This window comes from Pholcus phalangioides, unplaced genomic scaffold (genome assembly GCF_987345545.1).
Source record: "Pholcus phalangioides strain wild (caught in Gottingen) unplaced genomic scaffold, Ppha-v1.0 ptg000015l_1, whole genome shotgun sequence".
In the NCBI taxonomy this organism is placed as follows: Eukaryota; Metazoa; Arthropoda; class Arachnida; order Araneae; family Pholcidae; genus Pholcus; species Pholcus phalangioides.
Window position 1 is genome coordinate 99,456,476 of NW_028301608.1, and position 21,145 is coordinate 99,477,620.

The 21,145-nt window shown below is 32.9% G+C and overlaps 2 protein-coding genes across 2 annotated transcripts in view; one reads left to right on the forward strand and one right to left on the reverse strand.

The window, feature by feature from the left end:
* Positions 1 to 21,003, forward strand: LOC149077177 (sex-determining region Y protein-like). Its single transcript, XM_089244913.1, has 3 exons — positions 1 to 4,167; positions 5,823 to 5,891; positions 7,621 to 21,003. Exons 1-3 carry the CDS (start codon positions 3,900 to 3,902, stop codon positions 7,644 to 7,646), a joined length of 363 nt encoding a protein of 120 aa, XP_089101039.1. The 5' UTR covers positions 1 to 3,899; the 3' UTR covers positions 7,647 to 21,003.
* Positions 15,103 to 21,145, reverse strand: part of LOC149077178 (glutathione S-transferase 3, mitochondrial-like) — a 15,527-nt gene continuing 9,484 nt past the window's right edge. The window contains exons 4-6 of the mRNA XM_089244912.1: positions 20,846 to 20,903; positions 18,284 to 18,356; positions 15,103 to 15,350 (exon numbers count right to left, since the gene is read on the reverse strand). Of these exons, the coding sequence (XP_089101038.1) occupies positions 15,250 to 15,350; positions 18,284 to 18,356; positions 20,846 to 20,903 (232 nt within the window). The 3' untranslated portion in view covers positions 15,103 to 15,249. The remainder of the gene's footprint in view (positions 15,351 to 18,283; positions 18,357 to 20,845; positions 20,904 to 21,145) is intronic.

Genomic DNA, 21,145 nt, shown 5'->3' on the forward strand with positions numbered 1-21,145 from the left:
CGATATCATGCATTATTTTTATATTACTTTCATGTTTTCTGAATTAACATTAGCAAACTACATTATTTTATCTCATGTATCTAAATTTTATTCATTCACATTGTGGAATATATAGTTTCTCTTTGATAAACAGATTGCAAGGAAATTTCTTGAATCTATAAGAACTGGTTGATATGAGATGATGATTGCTGTGGAAATGGTTTGAAAGTCTTAAGCATGTCTTAATCTGGAGCCGTGAAAGATCTATTTAGTTATACAGTCGGATTCACTTGTAACAAAGTCAGAAAAAAACAGGGAAAATATTCATTATATTTGTTTTGGCTTGATAAGCAAAGAAATAAAGCTTGATTGCATGCGAAAATTTATAATACCTTTGTTCGTTATAAGCGAGTTCGACTGCATATGTTTAATCAAATGCGAAATAAACTGTTGTTTATTAATTTTTGGGGCAGTCGCCATGATGTAATTACAGCAGTAGTTGCATGATTTCTATCCTCACACACTAGATAATTCTTTTTTTAACAGTATAAAAGTAGTCGGGTTTTTAAAAAATTTAATTCAGTAAAATGCAAGCGAAGTGGATAAAGACTGATATAATTGACTTTATTTGGGTTCTATTAAATTTTTCACAGAAATTATAATAGCTGTAATATAGCTAAATGTTCATTATAACATGGCACCTTTTGACAATGAGCTGTATTTTGATTGGAAGGAAAAATGAGGAATTAACATATCCATTCTTTTTATGAGTCACCATATATATATATATTCACCTGTGACCTCTGTCATTATGAAACTTGGCTTGATTTTTTTTATTAAGCTTTTATCTTTGCTGTGAAACATTTGATCAAGAACTGGCAGCAGAAATACTCTTAGGTTTTGCTACATATTCACATGACCGTGCTATGACATGTCAGTATAGCATGCAAGGTGCATAGCTAACACCTGGCATCGCAAATTACTGGCAAACCGTTGATCCTAGAGGCATACTTCCAGTTAGAAAAAGTATCCAAACAACATATTGACCTCAGATATATCAATACATCATTCATACTGCAAGGAATTTGTTAGTTATTGGAATAAAAATAACTTTTTGTACATATGCCCTGTGCTCAAAAACCCAATTGGAAAGTTGTTGCTTTGTCTCTCCTTAGGCCAATGAAAAAATTCCACATTTCTGAGTGCAATATTCACTGAAATATTTTAATTCAAAAATCTGAGGAAAGTTGAAAAAAAGGGAGAGCATTTTTTTCTTACTTTTTTTCTGATTTTTTGTAATTCAAATATTTTAGGAAATATTGCGCTTAGAAATGTGGAATGCTTTTAGTTGGCATCAGGAGAGACAGGGCAACAACTTTCTAATTGGCTTATTGAGCACAGGGTGTCTGTATAAAAAGTTAAATTTTTTATTTTAATAAAACTGTACAATCCCTAAGCAATATGAATGATGTATCTGAGGTTCACATGTTGTGTGGATACTTTTTCTAACTGGAAGCATGCTTAATATTAAGGGTTCGCCAGTAATTTACAGTGCCAAGTGTTGGCTATGCTGCCTGTATAACTATATTGAATTTTAAACACCGGTTGCAAACAAAAAAATTTAGTTATTTAGTCCTCCTGCTAAAATTTAAAAGTAGGTATGGCTAATTCAGTTGAATGAAGAGGCATGTCACGAAAAAAAAAGAACATTTAGTGCTATATTACCTTTCATTGATTTTCAAGAGAATATAACTCTTTACAAATCGCTTCCAAATTATTGGTTTTTATAGATGAATCAATTCGCTTGTTGAAAGTAAGACATGGGATGTGATTTGCACAAAAAATATTGAGCGGTTTGAAGATAGCGGAATTGGCACATAAAATTTTTCATAAGTGATTAACTTTTTCGTGGTAATGTGTGAATTTTTCTTCACATCAGCCAGCTGTCGAAACCACCTTAATAATAGCAGAGAGTGACATCTTTGGGTAAGGTACCATCTGGTGGTAGTGTCAGAAATTGTGAGCTTTGGCCTGAGTTATACTCGCGTACAGTCCCCTTCAGCACACACAAGCTCTAACAAAAGAGGATTCGTTGGCTTTGTAGTCTAGTACACTCACCCGGCAAGTAAGTGGACATGGGTTTGATTCCCGCAAGGCCAGTTGAATTTTCTTTCCTGGATTTATCTTTGCATTAACCAGCTGTCGAAACCTTTGTAGTAATAGTGGAGATTGACATCTTCAGATATTAATTCACTAATATTTGTGAAGATCAATCACTATTAAATAGTTAATGTTAATTTCATTAAATGATTTAAATAATTATTAAATACACGTCTTGTAATCAGGACTTCAAAAGGAATTCTGAATTGACTTCCTATTGAATTCTAAATTTGTTAGGCATTGGTTGATAGTTTTCAGCTGGAAAAAGCGAAATTATATTTCTCAATTATTTAAAAGTTTAAGGCTTTTTGGGAAAATGTGGAAAAAATAACTGCGAAAAAAAAATTTAAACAAGCCAAAAATTAGTTTTCATTAAGGCATATGTCAAACTCTTCACAAAAAAAGTTTCATAAAGCTACTAAGAGAAAATAGAAGGAATTGGTGTATTTCTTGGTCTATTCCCTGCATGGATATAAGTGCTGTGTTTCAAAAAAAATCTGAAAAAAATTTTACACCTAAGTGCAGCATCTACATATTACCTGCACTTTTCCAGGATGAAAATTTGTCTTGCACATAATCAATGTTTTCCTATACTTCTATAAACAAATAGGCTTGTTAATCCCTCTATGAATCATTTACGAAATATTTTGTCCAAATGCCAGTGAAATCAATTCAACCCAGTTCTGCGTTTTCTTTCTAACTATGAACCAAAGTTTTTTTCTACACTAGTAATTTTCTCCCCCGATGTAATGTATCTTTCTACTTCATACATGAGAGAGCAAATGAGAACATGTAGGGTGAGGATGAAAAGAGATCTGTATACTCTATCCATTTATCTATTATATTGTTTTTTCTTTTCTCTTTCTTCTATTTTTTTTTGTTTCCCCCCCCCCCTCGTTTTTTCTAACATGCATGGTTAGGTCAGGACAAGGTTATCAAGTTTATTGCCGATTTGTCCAATATATGTATATAATCCAGATTTGTTGCAAAAGCTTATTGGTGAAGGAGGTTAATGTTCGGAATCAACCCTGAACTGTTGAAATACCATTTAAATGTTTTAATTCACAGTCATTTTTTTTAAAAAGTTTTTTCGAAACAAAAATTGATCAGAGTGCTGCATTAGTTTAAGAGTCATATGCCTCCAAAGTAACGCTTTTAAAAACAAGTATCGCGGTAGATAAGGTCAAGAAATTTTTTCATTTCTGAGCAATTTTGGATTCAGTTTTGAGATTTCTCTCTTCGAATTTCAGATGCAACAAATAAATTTATGATTAAAAAAATCTGTTTTCAAGATTTTATTAAAATAAAAAATGAGCCAAACATTATATCTAATGATTCAATTACTCTGAATGAAATGAGTATAGCTCATGATTGTTGGTCTGCCTGTATAGTGTATATCTTTATTTTCGTGTAAAATATTGTATTTTTTTTTTCAATGAAAAAAAATAGGACACCTGATGGTCAAGAAATACATTTTCAAGTGTAGCAGACATCAACGCCTTGTTATGCGCAATCTATCAATAGTAAATCCAACTGAGTATCGACGTATTTTTAATGCTTTCTGTCAAGATTTTTTGAATATATAGAGAGAGTGTCATTACCTGCTCCAACAAATTTATGGAAAATAGCCAACTTGTATTCTGTTTATGAATTTACATTTGTTGTGATAACAATGGTTTTTCGTAAACATATATGCATTTCATAATGATAATTTTTTTCGGAATATTATATTGTTTTTGTTTTCTGTCTCAGGATATGATATGATTTTCGGTTCTATGGGTGTTGACCCAAGTCTCATTCAGTTACTCTTCTCTGTAAAAGAAGGAAAAGTTCGTCGTCCACCTAATGCTTTCATGCTTTTCTCCCGAGAGTACCGTAAAAAAGTTTCGGAACAGAATCCACTGAAAGAAAACAAAGCCATAAGTACTCTCTTGGGACAGCAATGGCAAGGACTTTCACCGGAAGCAAAATCGCGGTACTACAAAATGGCGGAGCAGCTTGATGCAATACACAAACAGCATTATCCAGGTTGATTATTGGGTTTTCTTTTCTTTATGCTTCAAAGTTATTCTTTTATTTCTTACTCAGCTCTGTTGTGTGTTACTGAAAATGTTCATGTAAACCCTGATTTAGAGCTTCTATAATTTTAACTTAATCAAATCCAAATGTATGAATGAATGCTGTTTTTGAATGCTGAAAGTCTATCCAGGAATCTGTCTAGCTGAAATTTCCACCCATTTTTCATCACCCTTCGCAAAATACATAGATTGATTTTTTAGTAGTAGCAACTATTTATTTTCTAAACACAGTCGAACCCTGATATAACACCGCCATTTGTCCTTCAGATTTCTGGTGCTGTAACGAACGAGTTTGCTGTTATATCGAATCACAAATTAACATGTGTAATCCCTATATATGGGGAAGATTTTTGTTCACAAAAATTTTGGTGTTAAGCGGGGTTAGCACTGTAACAGGGTTTGACTGTATGTAGTATGCATATAAGGTTCCAAGTTTTACAGACCTTTGATGTAACCACCAACGTTGCATACAGCGTATTCCCACTGATGTGGAAGCCTTCGGATACCATTGGCAGGGTCTAATCTCTGGATGGTGCGAAGAAAGCGGTTTATTGCCTGATGTATTTACGCATCCCTCTCTGAAGGGTCTTACTTATTTTGCTCACTATTTAGAAAGGCAATGCAGATGCACCTCAAACCTCTTGCAGTACTTGGTGACATGTTGTCTGCTTCCAAATTTAGAAGACATATGGCAGCAATAGTTTAACACACAACAAGCATGTCTGAGAAACAAACTTTATATTAGGTTCACAACATATACGTGCACATTTCAACACATGCTCATTCATTAGAAATTAAATAGAGGAACATGGACAAGGTGCCTGTGGGGGTTTAATAGTAGTTCTTGATAACCACGTTGTACATTGCAACCTCTAGCACATCCAGTTTTTAACCAGCTCCTCTGCTCTTGCTTCGAAAACATTGTGACAGTATTTGACTGGCTAGTCCACAAATTTTCTGTGCCTGTGATCACGCCTGCAGGGTGAGTTCATTTGCTCTGAAGGAAGATAAGCATTTAACCCTTTATGCTGCAAAGCAGAAATCACTAATGCCCCCCCCCCCCTGTAAAAATGTCATAGCTTTTTTAATTAAGTAATCTATCTGTAGATTTTCAGCAGGTGCAAACTAATGGGTATAGGAAAGAATGTTCAATCAACTTTACAAAATGTCTAGGCTTGCCAATGCTTGTATAACAGGCCTTTAAGGAGACGAGCTATGTCATCAATACTGTTTAAAGGGTCAACTTGTGGTATAAACGACTTGGCCTGACTGCTTCACAGCGTCACTACAACACTGTTGCCACTGATAAAAAATCAACCCATTTACAAATTTGTGAAACCTTAAATCTGACATTTCATTTCTTTTGCAAAAAATTAACTAGATTATTTTGCTTCCCACTAAGTTACTCAATTTTCACAAAATTAAGTAACATTTTCACAAAAACGGGACCCTACAAAAAAAAGTCTTGACAGATCTCCGCTATTGTTAATGAGATTGATTGTAGGTGATTGTCACATTTATTGATTTTTCTATATTATATGAAATTAAAAAATATTACCCTGATTTTTTTTAGTGGTTTTTTCAATTTTTAATTATATTTTTTAGGGTATGTTTACAATCCAAAAGAAGCTAGATTGAAAAAACAGCAAGGTCGGCGGAATAGACGGAAATTGGGTAACTCAGCTCTCTTTCTCACTGTTAAATTTCTAGTTGCATGTTCATTGAAAATTTCTTTTGCCGTATTCACCCCCGCATTAGCTGGCATGCCATAAAACTTGGAGGTGAGACTGGCATGCCATAAAACCAGCTTTTTGAATGTTGGAGCCTGGTTCATTCTCAGCATGTCAGAATAAGCAAGGTTTAATGATTTTTGAATTAATTTAAATTACTGACACAGTTTTAATAAAAGTACTGTAATCTGGAGCTTTACCTCGTGTATGAAATTAAAAAGTATTACCTAGTGTCTATTCAAATGAATATTTCCAAACAGTTTTGATTCTGTACGGCAGGAGATGTTATAGATCAACTCATTCTATTTGAATACTCATGTATCTGGCATTTCATGAAAGAAAATTCATCTTTTTCTTGACCAAAAGTTCCATCTGAAATCGTACACCACAAATATATTCAGCAAATGATATCCAAAATGTCAGATGCATCAATAATTCAAACACATGAGTTGACCTCTAAGCATAGGGTCGCCTGTCAGGCAGAATTATAACTGTGTGGAAATATTCATTGGAATAATTGCTAGGCAACGTTGGATCAAATTAGTCCCAGATTACAGTATTTTCTTTCTTTCAAAATGAGTTAAACTATGTTTTATCACCATGAGCAATTTATTACTGAGTGAGCTGTGCTGGAAGTAATGTGTGTGTGTGTATGTAACGTTACAGTCTAAGTGGGTATCTAATGTTCTGTGTGAGTTTTGAAATGCTTGCCATCTATACTTTCAATGCATGATAGTTTTTCACAGCAAAAAACTTGCTTTGCCCAGAAATTTTAATAATTAAAATAAAAAACAGAGCATTTTGCTCTAAAATTTTAGTTATCTAATACAAAGTACAGATATTTTACACATTTTTTTCCTGCATGTTCCAGAGATTGGAGAAATATTTTGTCGTTTTTGTATCACATCATGTTGTGCTGTGCGATTCTTTAATTTTTCACTCCATATTGAATTGCACGATCAAAGAATAAAAAATACTTTGAATCCACTTATGTTTCTATTTAACTCAATCAACATGGAAAAATATACTTAGTATCCATCATTGCCAATAATATGAAATTGATTTTCTGTGTGTGCGTGTGTGTATGTTCTCTATACATATCTACAATTTTAGATAGATCGTCATCAAATTTTGCATATATACCAAACAGGACCTGACTTGAATGATAGGCGACTTTAAAAGTTTGTCAGAGCTGGGCAAATCCCCAAAATGGGCAAAAACTGTTGGGCAACAGTAGTTCTTGGGCCTTAACAATCACTTTTAGAATGTTTACTTTGGTTAATGTGGATTCTTAGCAGTGCGTTCTGGACATACATATGCCTTTATAATGGTTTACCACTTCTCTAATGCTGCTAGTAATTGAAGAAAACCTGGGCAGTACCAGGTGTTATAGCTAATTACCAATAAAATCCAAGATTTTCTGCAGCAAAATACAAATGTGAAGCTTGAAGTGCATTAATTAATAGAAACAATCCTAAAAGGCAGGGAACAGACAAGTTTGGAATTAACCAATTGAGTCAATTCTTAGAATTTAGATATTCAAGAATTTCCTAGGCTCTGTGAATTGAATTTCCCTGCATGGCCAGCTAATGTGGTAAACATGGAATTCACTTGTGAAAATTTTCATAAGCTTAGTTTTATCAGTTAATGTCTTTTTTTATTTATCTCAACAGGTGGTACGCCCACATCTCGCAACTAAGATTATGTAGGAATTAGAAGTTTGATTATGTGGGATTCACTCTCAAAGGAGCTAGTCAAAATGTCGAACACTTGAAGGGGATCATTGTTACAAGTTGGTGATTTGAAGCCACTTGGTTGAGATTCATAGAGATGTATAAAATTATGCTTAATTGCTTTTTACCGCAACTTATCAATATTGCTGACCAAATCCATAAATTTTAAGAAACTAGGTTTTTTATGTTTTTGCATTTATAATTTTTTTTCAGAACTATATTTAATTTCTGTTCCTTGTAATATAAATTGAAATGTCAGAAAAAAAATTAGTAAATTTTTATTAAGTAGTTATCACTATGTCCTTCATATGGCTCATCTGTCGATATGAGGCATGAATTTCACTTGCAAACCGCAATGATTAATTAAAATGAAGCACGCAAACCCAGAAACACCACCTGCTGGCATGGCACTTTCTTGTATGTATAAATAGTATGAATCCTTTATGGTTATCATTAACTATATACCATTAGTTTTTAGAGCTAGAAATGTGATTAATCTTCAAGCAACATGGTGCCATGGTCCCTGTAATTATCAGCACCCACTTCACCATGAAATAGAGTGTAAGGTCTAAAGTCTAGACCAAGTCAGTACGGTAAGTGTCAAGTGAAAGAACCGTCCAACGGCTTTCTCAACTAAATTTTATTATTATCTACATGTATACTTGACACACACACATCTATTAGTATTATTGTGTCTAATTTTTTGGCATTTCACTTTATAGTGTAACATTAATACAGATAATGGCGCTTATTGGGATCACAGATAATGCTGTTGTTTGAGTATTGCTATTACTTTTTAAATATACAGACCAAATACTTCTTAAATAGTGATCATGATTTCCACTGATGTTATTATTTCTTTTATAATATGGGGATGCATTACTTTCTCATTCGTAAACGTTGTTTGTATTTCAAGAGTGAAGTTGTGGCAGACTTTTTTCTCCTGTAAATCGCTGTTATCAGCATGCAGACTAAAAGAGATGTTACAATAAATTCTTACTTACTTTATGCAAAACTTTCCTTAGCTAAATCACATTGATTGTTGTGATCTGTGTAAATGTTTCACGAGGCATGAAAAGGGAAACAAATGTTGTTTTAATTGACGAGGTAACCTTTTTTTTCTTCTAAGTGAAAATGTTATATGGGATGACAAAAAATGATGGGCTAATACTGCGATTATTGCTGATAGTCGCCAATTTAAGACAGAAAGAGGGTCAAATTTAAGGTAAAGGATTCACTCTGAACTACTTTGATAAAGTCTCCCAAATGGGGTTAGATCAGAGCTTGACAAATCAAAGAAAAATTTAGGCACCAGCCAAATTTTTTAGAAGACAACCACATTTTTTTCTCTCTGAGAAAAATGGTCTAAAACTATTTTTCTAATTTTACGGGACTTATTAACTCACTCCTTCAAGTTAGCAAACACGAATTCTAAAAATTTTACGAACTTCTCAAACTCCAAGTTAGTGATCACTCATGAAATATATGCTACTACCTATTTTCTAGTTACCTTGGCAATCTGGCACCTGAGATTTGTCAAGCACTGGGTTTGATCATGTTACACACAAAATTGCCATTGATATCCAAGATGGTTCTCTATACAATCTCAGATTACTAATCAACACACACACATTGAGAAGTTTTCTAAAAAAACGTTTGAGACAAAGTGACCATTTTTCCAAACTGATAGGAAGGTCCTAAGACTTTTTAAAGGAAAATGATTATTATAGCATTCTTGTATTTATAGTTTTTTTATACATCAAGAACCAAATGTGATTGCATTAAGCTGCCTGTACTGAATATATAGGGCTGTCTCAACAGCATTATGGTCTAAAAGACAAATTGATGATCTGGGGCAGCTGTTCTCAACCTTTTTAGACTTTCAGAGCCCTTTCTAGCTCATAATTACTATGGTGGAGTCCTGTGGGCTTCTTTTTTTTTCATTTTTGAAATTTACGGATTTATTTCATTGTCTTGGAGCATTTAAAGAGCCCCTGGGAAGTGCACATGGATTACAGTTTGAGAACCCCTGATCTAAGGCACTTTCCCAACTGACTGGAAGTACAGATCTACCAGTTCACATAAAGTCTGATATAATTAATAAAGCTTGTAAGGAGAATTAAGCTATTACATTAATGGTTTGCAAGTAGTTATCAAAGAGCTAATATTAAAGATACAAAAAATGTGTTTTTATTCAGTTGCTCAGAAAGAAATTTTTCGCTTTAATGTCAACAAAATTCTTAAAAATGTATGTTTTCCTTGCCCCCCCCCCCCATAAATTAAACTAAGAAGATAACTACCACTTATCACACATGTTGTAAACATTGCTCTGAGGTACTTCTAATTTAGGATTTACACCGAAGAAAAAATTTTCAAACCCATTTTTACGCTTTTTCACTATGGGTACATTGGGTACATCTTTTTCAACATTGGGTATGTGACCATTTTATTACACTTTTATCACTCCCAGTGACTAATATACTACTGTCACTGCGATGACTTATATAACTGGAATTTGAGTTTGAAGTCATTTCCGAGTGGCTGGACAAATCTAAATAAAAAGGGAAAAAAATTGTGATTTAGCAGAAATATCTAGCCTATAAAGCAATGGAATCAAGCCTTGAAATAATAGTTGAGAATTTTAATTGTTCTGTTGAAAATTTCATATCTTTTGTGATTTTAGTATAGAAAAGGCAGCAGGTATGATTTCCAATCTATTGCTCAACAGAGCAAAAAAAACCAGGTGTTTGTCCATGACAAGAATCTTTGATAGTCGGCTCTTATTATAACTATTAGTGTAATTACCGTTGACAATCACGTTGTACCAGAATCAATTGTAATCATATATCCACCTGGGGTCCATGGAATATGCATTTAGACAGCCCTGTTTGTATTTAATTATTATTTTGCAATGCTTATAGAAACATTTTTAATCTAAAAAGAACTGAATTTTTCATCTTCACTGTACAGTAAGACCTAAGTATAATGTTAATCACTTTTAATGTCAGTTTTAAAAGGCCCCTGCCATTATAATTATCATATTGGGTTTACTTGTTATCAAGTCACCCTACTTATAAAATCATTTTTATTCAGTCCCAGGCATGATGTTTATACTGAGGTCTGACTGTGTTGGTTTTTTCCCCTCACTTAACTGGAACTTGAGAAAACTTGTTGTGCAGGAGATTTAAGTGAGAACAATTTGTTACAAAAAGTTTTGTTTGTTTTTAGCAGCCTTATTGAAGTTCATAAATGTACTTAGGATTGAACAAAATGTACATATAAGCTTTGCGTGCAAACATATTTGGTCAGTTATTATATTTTTTTGAAGAATGCTTTAATAATGTTTAGAAATATTTTGATGGTACTCACACAAGGCATATATGGATCAAAAAAATTAATGGCATTGGTTTTCAAGTACAGGGTTTTCTTAAATTTGTGTGCATCATAGTTTATGAAAGTTTTTTTTTTTTTTTAAATGAATGACCTATTTAACAAAAAATAAAGAATCAAACTTATGAATCGAAACGTTGGCCTTTTTTCACGGACATGTAGGCACATTTTTTTACCAGATTGTGTGTAGAGACTTTCGAAGTCTGCTAGAGTTAATGTCTAATATCACATTAATGAAATGATGTTAGGCTTCAGTTCATCAATCATATGTGGATTATTGCATTTTTAAGATAGCCCCAAAGAGAAAAATGTCTTGGGGTTATAAGTTTGATGAAAAGGCAGTTTAAGTCCGCGTAGTGATAAAATTGACAAAAAATTCAGTTAAACCATAAAAACATTCTTTTAGGTTTAGCACTAGCCTGTTAAAACTAGGATTACCATTCATCACCGTTCATCTGGGACATGAATTGAGTAATGATTTCTGTGTAGACTTTGGCATTCTCCCCCCTTCCCACAATTGGATGGTGTGATGTTGGTGCACCAAACACAATTTTTTTATCATCTAAGGCAGTGGTTCTCAATCTTTTTTGATTCGTGGAGCCCTTTTCAGTATATAATTCTTATATCGGAGCTCCATTTGATTCGAGGAGCCCTTTTTGTATATAATTCTTATGACAGAACCCTGTAGGCCTCTTTTTTTTCATTTATCTATCAAATTTACTTATTTATTTTATTTTCCTTAAGTCACAGTGGAGCCTCTGGGAAATGCACACAGACCACCGGTTGAAAATCGCTGATCTAAAGGCTGTTCATGAACAATATGAGGGTTTGCATAGTTGGACCAATATCAAAATTTCGGACTATCTTAAAAATATGGGGTGCTGCAATAATCTGCATATAATTGATGAATTCAAGACTAACATCATTAATGCAATATCACCCATTAACTGTCTCAGACTTTGTAAAGTCTCTAACAATCTGGTAAAAAAATGTGCCTATGTGTCGGGGGGGGGGGGGAAGAAAAGGCCAACGTTTGCAACATTCATTGTAAATTCAAAGCCATTTTAAACTTTTATTAAAGGTAATGTTTCAATTCATAAATGTAATCCGTTATTTTCTCTTAAAAAGTTCATACATGTTTGAAAAACACACATAATCTATGATGTGTGCTAATTTTGAAACACCCTGTATCTTTAAAATCATGATACTTGTTCATGTGATTCGTTAGCCACTGATTTCTAAAGAAAGAACGTATACGCCCATCTCAATTTTTTTCTCCTGAAGTGGGAATCGGTCTACAAAGTAGCAATAAGTGAGATTTTTTTTGCTGCATTCGAGTGAGCGAAGTATTGACCGTTTGTAAATATTTTTTGAACGTGCTCTTAAATTATTATTAAGCAGGTAATTGTTATGGATTATTATTAGGTTTAGACTTATATTTTAGTTGTTTCTCCGCCCTCCCTCCTCTGGTAGTGCATGTCTGTGAAATTACGTGTGTGGAAGTGCCTTTGTCAGATGATCAAATTGTACAGAATCTGTAATCTGTAGCTGATGCTTGTTGTTAAGTGTGTTGTGACATTCCACAAGAAAAAAAAGAGTTTACTTAGTGATTAGGCATTAATGTATAGAGATGTTTATTTATTTTCTCAAATTTGCTTGATATTCTAGATTAAAATCCACCCTATTCATATCATTCAAATGTCGGTTTAAAAAAAGGCAGCCTTTTTCATATGCTATTATTTTTACTATAATTTGTACATGTTTTGAATATAGCAGCTCTGCCGATCTCGACATATTTCTTCATATATTATTTATATTTGGCACAACAATGTTTTTACTATTGCGTTAGATTTGGATGCAAAGGAAACTTTTTTCTAATGATGAGATTTTGATCTTGATAACCGAAATGAAGTGAAACTCGTAGATGTGTCGATGTATCATGTCATCCAGATCAAACACTGTTCACAAATCAATCATTTTCATATGGTCTGTGTAGGGTCATGCCATGAGCTATTGATTTCTTGGGGCATCAACATCCAGTGTCTGGATTTACCTTCTCAGCAGCATTAACAAGATATCCAGCCCAACTTGATGTTTTGTACTTCAGCAATTATGATATATTTTGTCTCCTTAAACCAAAGAGGTTTGTCAATTCAATTTCTCTGTAAAACATATTTCCCTTTTCTCCAACCTGCCACGTCATTGCCAGTGGGCGAAATCAGCTTTTGTTCACATTTTGATGGCAGAAGTAGAGAGAAGGTGTTTAAAATATACTTTCCCCTACTTTTCCTTTGGGGTAGTATAGGAATCAAACAACAGAAATGGCACATCCCAGCACAAAATCGGGAAAAAATCTTCTTGAAAAAAAAAAAAAAAAATGTAATTTTTACAGTCTACTTATTTCCACTGTTCCCATTTTATGTGGATCAGTGAAATTTATGGTACTGTGGAAAGAGTTAACCTTTCTTAACTTAATTAGCTTACAACTTAATGCATTATTCTGATTGCCCTGGATCTGTGTCATCCGCAGTACTGTTTGTTTCAGATGAGTTTTTATTTTGCTCAGAAATTCATTCTGCAGTAATCCATTATGTTGCAGTGATTCCAAAATATGGAAGGCAGATATCAGCACCAATACAGCACAAAATAAGTACAATTCTCACAACATAAATATGTTAGGGACCACACGTATTCTGGCATGTATCGATTCATTAGAATGTGAATGTTTGCCAAATGTGTATGAGGTTCATCTGTCTGTTTAGTAGGAGTAATCACTTGTATTGTCAAGTGTTTTAGACTCCAGAACTACTTTCCTAATTAATATACCCCAGCATGTGGACTTGGGCATTCTAGCATTAGCTGATCAAAACATTGTGGACCACAATGTTGAATACATAAAAGCTTATTTTGCGGTTCCAGTTCTTAGTTTCATATCCACTTCTGTGATCACACCTACAATAGTCTATGACATCTCATTCGCCATACTTGAAATTGCTGGAATCAATTGCTGTAATACATAATATCTGACAGTATGAGGAGGAGGACTTATTTGACTGAATAGAGCAGGTGTCATTTGGTGTTGGTTGATTGATGAACATGGTTGATCTGGATGATGATGTAGCTTTGGCTGATAAGAAAAATATTCTAATTTCCTGTTCCGTCCATTTCATATGATTCAGTTTAGTATTTATTCATCTTATGGAGAGTTATTCCCCACTTTAGGGGCTTCTATCAATAGAATAACACAAAATCAATCAGGAAGATGTTTAGTACTAGCTGGATTGAGCTATTAATTTCATAATTGTGTTAAAAATGTTCAATCTGGTGATAACAATTCTAAAATTTTCCAATTTTCTTTTCTTATTTTCATTTTACACGCATATAAATGTTTAGTTCAATGACCAGTATCTTATGTTGAAATAAGTTGTCGTAATTTATGAACAGAGTTTTTAAATAAATTGAGCTGGTGGGATTCTTTTGGTTATTCACTTTGGAGCTTAATTACGATTCACTCAAAAAAGATTTCAGACTCCGTCAAGCTTCTGTCCCTTCCCACCTCAAAGGCATGAGCATAAGCTGTTTAAAGATAGTCTCTCGGGATGGAGTTTGATCATTCTCCAAAAGATTTCAAGTAAGAAAAATTATTTTCTAAATGCACAGTAATAATGATTATCGCATAACACCAGACTTCTAATATTAATCAACCATAGATCTTCACATATTGTGAATTTAGCGATTTATTGCACCCTATTTAAACAAAATATTATCATTGAAAAATGAAAAATTCAGTTACGTAAATTTTGTTGATAAGATGTTGATTTATTTATTTTGTGTATCACAAAGATTTAAGGCTTTGTTATTTTGTTCAGGTGTATTGTAGTTGTTGCTTTAAAAAAAATCAGTTATCGAGACTGGTTTTCTTTTACTCGTACCCACGTATTGAATTTTTTTTTAATATATGCATAGATATCAGTACAGTAAATTGATGGGATTAGAAATTAGACTGTGCAGTGAAATGTACACAAGATCACATTATATTATAAAAACTTGTTCTTTATTGTGTGTTATTCAATGGTATATGGTGTACAAATCAATATATATACAAAGATCAATTAAAACAAATAGATGTCACATGAGGATTATAAGCATGGATTTTTTTCTTTTTGCTTGATACCTTCATCAAAACCATCTTAAGAGTCCGACGGCCAAAGCCATGGTACTGTACAGAAGGTATATCAGTCCGAAGTATGAAAATAGCCCAAATAATCTTTTCTTGGGATCTGGTTAAAAAACAACAAACATTAAAATTTCTTGATTTTGATACAATTGCAAAAAATTCATTTTACACTAGGTATCGCAGAGCAATAACATCGCAATGACTTGTATTGTTTTGAAAATTCAAAGGAAATTGAATCTTGAATGATATGAAATAATTTGCAGCTATTGGAAGTGTCAACTGTCCCTCATGAGAACCATTGCTACCATCTTTAAGCATGATTTCAATACTAATGATACACCCTATCCTCATTAGACATACTTATTCTGAAATGGTAATCCATGTAGCACTTTAAAATATTATGAGACCCGTAATCATTAGTTTCCTGGTATAACACTCTGTGAATTCAAAAAATTTTACTGCTGCCAATTTCTATTCCCTCTCCTACTCCCAAAGACTTATATCACATGAATTTTCATCATTGCAAAAGCTTTTTAGTTTGGGTTGTCGCCATTGCTTCAAATCATGAAGGAATATTTCATTTTGGCTGGGAAAAGTCAAAATTCGCCAAACAGTCAATGTCAGTTTGGCCTCTCGGAAGTCAGATCCACAAGATGGAGTGATGGATAAATTAACACATGTCCTGTTAAGTGTATCTCCCAGTTTTTATAGGGGAGGATAGAAGGGAGAGGAGCATGATGATGGTGTCGATTCATATACGGTGTAACGTATATAAAACTAAACATCAAGCCACTAAATTTATTTTCTGTTTCAAACAGGTTTCCATTTTATAAAGGTTCGTGCAAAATTATGTGTAATAATTTATTTCTGTTGTTCTATGAAACTTAAATTTTGAGAATATCACAGTAAACTTTCCTCCGTCTTATCGGTTGTAGGTCCTCTGCTGTACTTCGACTACAATTTCAGGGCGAAATAACTGGGTTCTAGACTCCCGAAAGAAGAAAAAACACTTAATTTCATTTATTATGCAACATCCCCAATGAAACCGTCATGTCTCTTCGGTACCAAACTTCATACAAATACAAATACACCGCCACAACAGGCAAAATGCCCAACGAGGTGGCTGATAAAAAGATGCCCATAAAAATATGGTTGTCATATGTTTCAAAAATACAGCAACCCAATTAAAAATGCAATTAACACAAATTACAAACAATATATACACATGATAAAATATTATACAATGCCCATAAAGAATACTTATGGTTGTCTTATTCTAAGAATGGATAGCTTCTCGATTTATCCCAACATGTTTATCGTATTTCTCATACTCATCTCCCCTTTTCGAATGTCTCAATTCGTTCCCTTTTCTTTTCTCGTGACTTCTCTCTCCTGTGCCTTTTTCCCAACCTCTTTTCTCCTGAACCTTACAATCACCCTAACCACTATAAACCAACAAGTATCAAACAGAGACATGAATACTATTATTTTGAATTTTTTCATGTTTGGTGTTTCAAATTACTTTACATTTGAATTTTCATATTTAATGCACTAATAGTTAAACTTCCTAAATGTTCTCCTGAATAGCAATAGAATGAACACTCACTTTTGCCAAAAATGAAAACTTAAATATTTAAAATAAAAAATTGAGAAATATTGTGTGTCTTTTTAAAAATAGTGACGATGAGATGAACCACCAATAATGTTTACGAAGGAAAGATTCTATATCTCTGTAACACTTAAATTTTGCTTTTCTGCTTAGGCCTCTATGACCTCCATTTTGTGTTTAAATCCAAGACGTCTTTTTTTTTTAGGCTGGTCGATAACTCTACGCTCAATGAAATTGTAAAACACTGTATTGTGCTAAATTGTGAACAGTAATTGTCTTCTCCTCACCTATTATTCTCCCAAACTTGTTTAAATGGAAATTATCAACATTTTACCAAGGAAAAGAGTGTTTTCTAACAAAAGCCATCATTTCCATCATAGATGAAATGCTGAACAAGCTTTTATTAAATTTTGATTATTAAATAGGCTTTCACCCAAGCCCAACCCCTTACTTCCAGAACCAGTTCAGATGCATAATAAGCATTCATTGTTTTTCCAAGAAGTAAAAGAGTTTCCTAGCAAAAGAGGGGATCAGTATGGCCTCCCATTCAGAGGAAAAACTGCCCTTGGCCAAAAGCCTTTGTTTCAGCAGGTTTTTTCATCCAAAAATTTACCAAATATGCTTTCTGTTTTCGTGTTAGACAGTTTCCGTCTTACAGAAATTTTCCATAATTGAAAAAAAGCATTAATTATCCACTAGACTATTTTTCTGTTCCTTTCAACACAGGTTTGTGTCTCAAACAGTGTCTGTCTTAGGTTTTGCTGTACTGTATATGCATTTCCATTTGATCAGTCAGCTTTATTATTGATTCTGAGAGGGCACTGCCTCTCTCTTTTCCTGCCGGTTTCATCTTCACCCATGCCGGTTTTATAGTGTGATGGCAATTTTGTTTGATTTGAGTACAATAATTTAACCTACTGTTTTGCCATGATTGGAGACTTTTTGCTAATTGGCGATTGACTAGCAGGATGATACATATTTTCAAAGGGGAAAAATTTCCATTTTATTTTCATCCATGAAAAATCCCTATTTCTTTTCTTTTTTTTTGTACGAAATGGATCCGCCAAAGTTTCCAGCTATGTGATTTGGCCAATCAAAATTCCTTTATAATTAAATTTAAGCTCATTGTATTGCTCAGATACATATACAGTCAATTCCGATGAGCTGAATATCTGCTTAAGTCAATTTTCTACATGGCGTTAGAACTTCAATGTTATTGGGTAATTTGACTAACAATGACTTGAAGCTTTTTTGTCAGCTGTAGATCATTCAATTAAGGTTTGACTGAATTCTAATAATGTGGTTAGTGGGAATTTTACAAATCAACCATAACTTAAAAGTACTAAAAAGATTAAAATATGCCTATGAACCACCTCCATAATTAACAAAATATACGGTTTAAATTAAGTATTTAAGAAGCAACCCACCTCCGCTAGAGTATCCAAAAGAGTATGCCAATTTTCCAATCAGATATATTACGCCAGCTATTGCTGAATAAGACTTGGGAGGGGGAAAAATCAACATTCAATTCAATTTTATTCATGTCAACAAACATACATTGTGCAAAACAAAGAAAATCAATCCAAGAGATTGTTGTCAATCCATACTGGTGGACACAATCATTGTTGGGTTAATTTTCAAGCATGAAAAGTAAATAATAACAATAAACGAATCATAATTTTAATGGAAATAAAATAAAAAACGCAAGGCACACAAAGACATCATCTATGAATATATGACAGATACATACACACGCAGGCACAAAATATTACATTGAATTAAATTAAGGTGAATGATCTGTTCTATTCATATGAAATAAATTATAAATGAAGCAAATAATTAGCATTGAAATAAATAATGGCAACATTGGAAGGTGAGATTCTGAAATTTTTGAGTGATGGGGTAATATTTTCTTTTTTTTACCCCTTTTTTTTCGAAAGCTCAATTGAAATAGGGGAAAAATATATTGAATATTAAAAATAGCTTTCAATATCATTTAAAAAATATATAGTATACACATTGATAATGATTTAAAAATATTTAAAGATTCTTGTCAAAAAAATTGTGTATCCATTGATTATAAAATCAAATTTGTCTGTCTCCCATAAACATAATTTAAGATTGTGAGAGAAAAAGTGCCTCTACATTGGTAAATAATTTAAAACATAGTGAGCAAGGTATTTTTTTTTTCTATGCTAATTAAAGGAAATAAAAGAAGGATTCAACATGAACTGGTTAGATAATTTTTTCTGGGAAATAGGCTCTCTTTGACGTTACTAAGTATATCTTATGCAACTTGGCCATGATTTTTGTTTAGACTCCCAGGTAAAATTTTTACGGGCCTCGTGTCCATTTAAAGCCAGGCCATGGCTATGTTGTTAAGTATAAAACTGGGTATAAGTCAATATCTAAGAAAAATGTTATAGACAGGTCTGAGTTATGGTTTTTGCCATAGGCGGAGATAGACTTGAATGTCTGGGTTGGGGGGGGGGGAAGGATGGTGGTGATGATGTTGGTTCATATTATATGCATATTCCATAATTTAATAACCCTATTTCAAAGCTGCCTACAGCTAAAACCAATCAAAAAATTGTGAAGTTTGTGAATGAGTTAATAAAGAGATAGGAATTTCTTTCAGCAAAACGAAGCTCCAAATATCGCCACCAGAGGGCATTTTATTAATAAATTACACATTTAGCCACACTTTTTACCAGTACAATTTTTATTACAGCAAAACATGTTCCACGTGATGGCCATTTTCAGCTACCATCTGAAATCGCAAGATGGCCTGTTCCACAGTTGAAGTGTGTGATTGGAAACTTGAGGTGAAGTTTGATCTCGTATTATAAAGGTCATTGTGAGTAAGTAGCAAGCACATTGAAAACAAGATCTCTGTGAATGTTTCTAGGTTTTATAATAGTTGCTGTGACATCAAAAAAAATTTACAAGCATACTTCAAGTTTTCAAAATAATATGCCCTCTGGAGGTGATATTTGAAACCTTTCATTCGCTGAAAGAAATTCTCATTCTTTTATTAAGTCATCCACAAAATTTTTCTAATGACTGGTTTTGGCTGTAGGTAGCTTTGAAATAGGGTTCTTTAATTATGGATATCCTGTACATTAGATCAGTCCCCTCTCGTGTCTCCGGCCATGGTTTTTGCTATGTACAGTGAACCTTCACTATAAAAATGCTCAATATAATAATAAATCCCTCTGCAATGATATTTTTTCACGTCTCCTTTGGAAATGTCAATACTATAACGTTTAACTGCTGTCTCTCGATATAACAATAATCTCTCTACAATGATATTTTTTCTTAGTCCCCAGAGCATCGTTATATCAAGGTATATTTGTATTCTCCCAGTTTTCAAACTTTGTTTCTCCTATTATGATAATTCCATAATGATGTCGACATAGCATTAGCAAACGTCTTCTCAAGGACATCTTGAAACAGTTTTATTTGTATAATTCGAAACCTCAATCTTTATTGTGTGTTAATATTATCATGTTCTATGACAACAAATGTATGTTTGAATCTTCTAGCAATGATGTCTTTCAGCCATGCTAATGATTACGACGTTATGAAATCCAATTTAAAACCAATTGAAAAATAAACAAAATTTAAAGGGCAATCTTTGGAATTGATTTATGTTATCATGATTCCATTCTCTTAAATTGTCGCAACTTATATGATTTTATCAGATTCGAAAATTTTCATACTATTAAACATTAATGTATCTAAAAAAAGAAAAAGTTTCTGGAATTTGAAACACGGTGAGGATTATTTCATTATAAATTTTTAGCAATTTTCGCAATTTTTTAAATATAAAATTTATGCATATATCTTAAATCATATTTTAGATTAAGTTTTGAGTACTTGTTATTCTGTATTGAAATACCTGTAACTTCTCATTCAATCAAGGATAAAGTTACACATGTATAAATATTTATTTATAATTATGAATTTATAAATTGATAAGTAATTACCGGATTCGCCAAGCCACCACAGAAGAGAAAAACTAGGAACATCGGCAAATTCTCCAGACTGAAAAGTTATACAAGATTTATTGTGTACATGTGTGCAAAAAATATATATGTATCGCATTTTGTGAAAATAGTATAGTATTAAAAAAAATTGATGAATATTTGGCTTTTTTTTTGTTCGTTCTAAGTGATTTTTTCAATCACTGAGGATTATGATCAATTAAGTAGAACATTCTATTATCAATTAGTTATACATCGTCAATATTTAAATTCATTTTTTTATGTTACTAAAATTTATTACAT

Excerpts from the sequence above, each read along its gene's own strand:
- LOC149077177 (XM_089244913.1), top strand. The coding sequence starts at position 3,900 with ATGATTTTCGGTTCTATGGGTGTTGACCCAAGTCTCATTCAGTTACTC. Across the intron at positions 4,168-5,822 it reads ACACAAACAGCATTATCCAG|GGTATGTTTACAATCCAAAA; the intron begins GTTGATTATTGG and ends TATATTTTTTAG. Across the intron at positions 5,892-7,620 it reads GCGGAATAGACGGAAATTGG|GTGGTACGCCCACATCTCGC; the intron begins GTAACTCAGCTC and ends TTATCTCAACAG.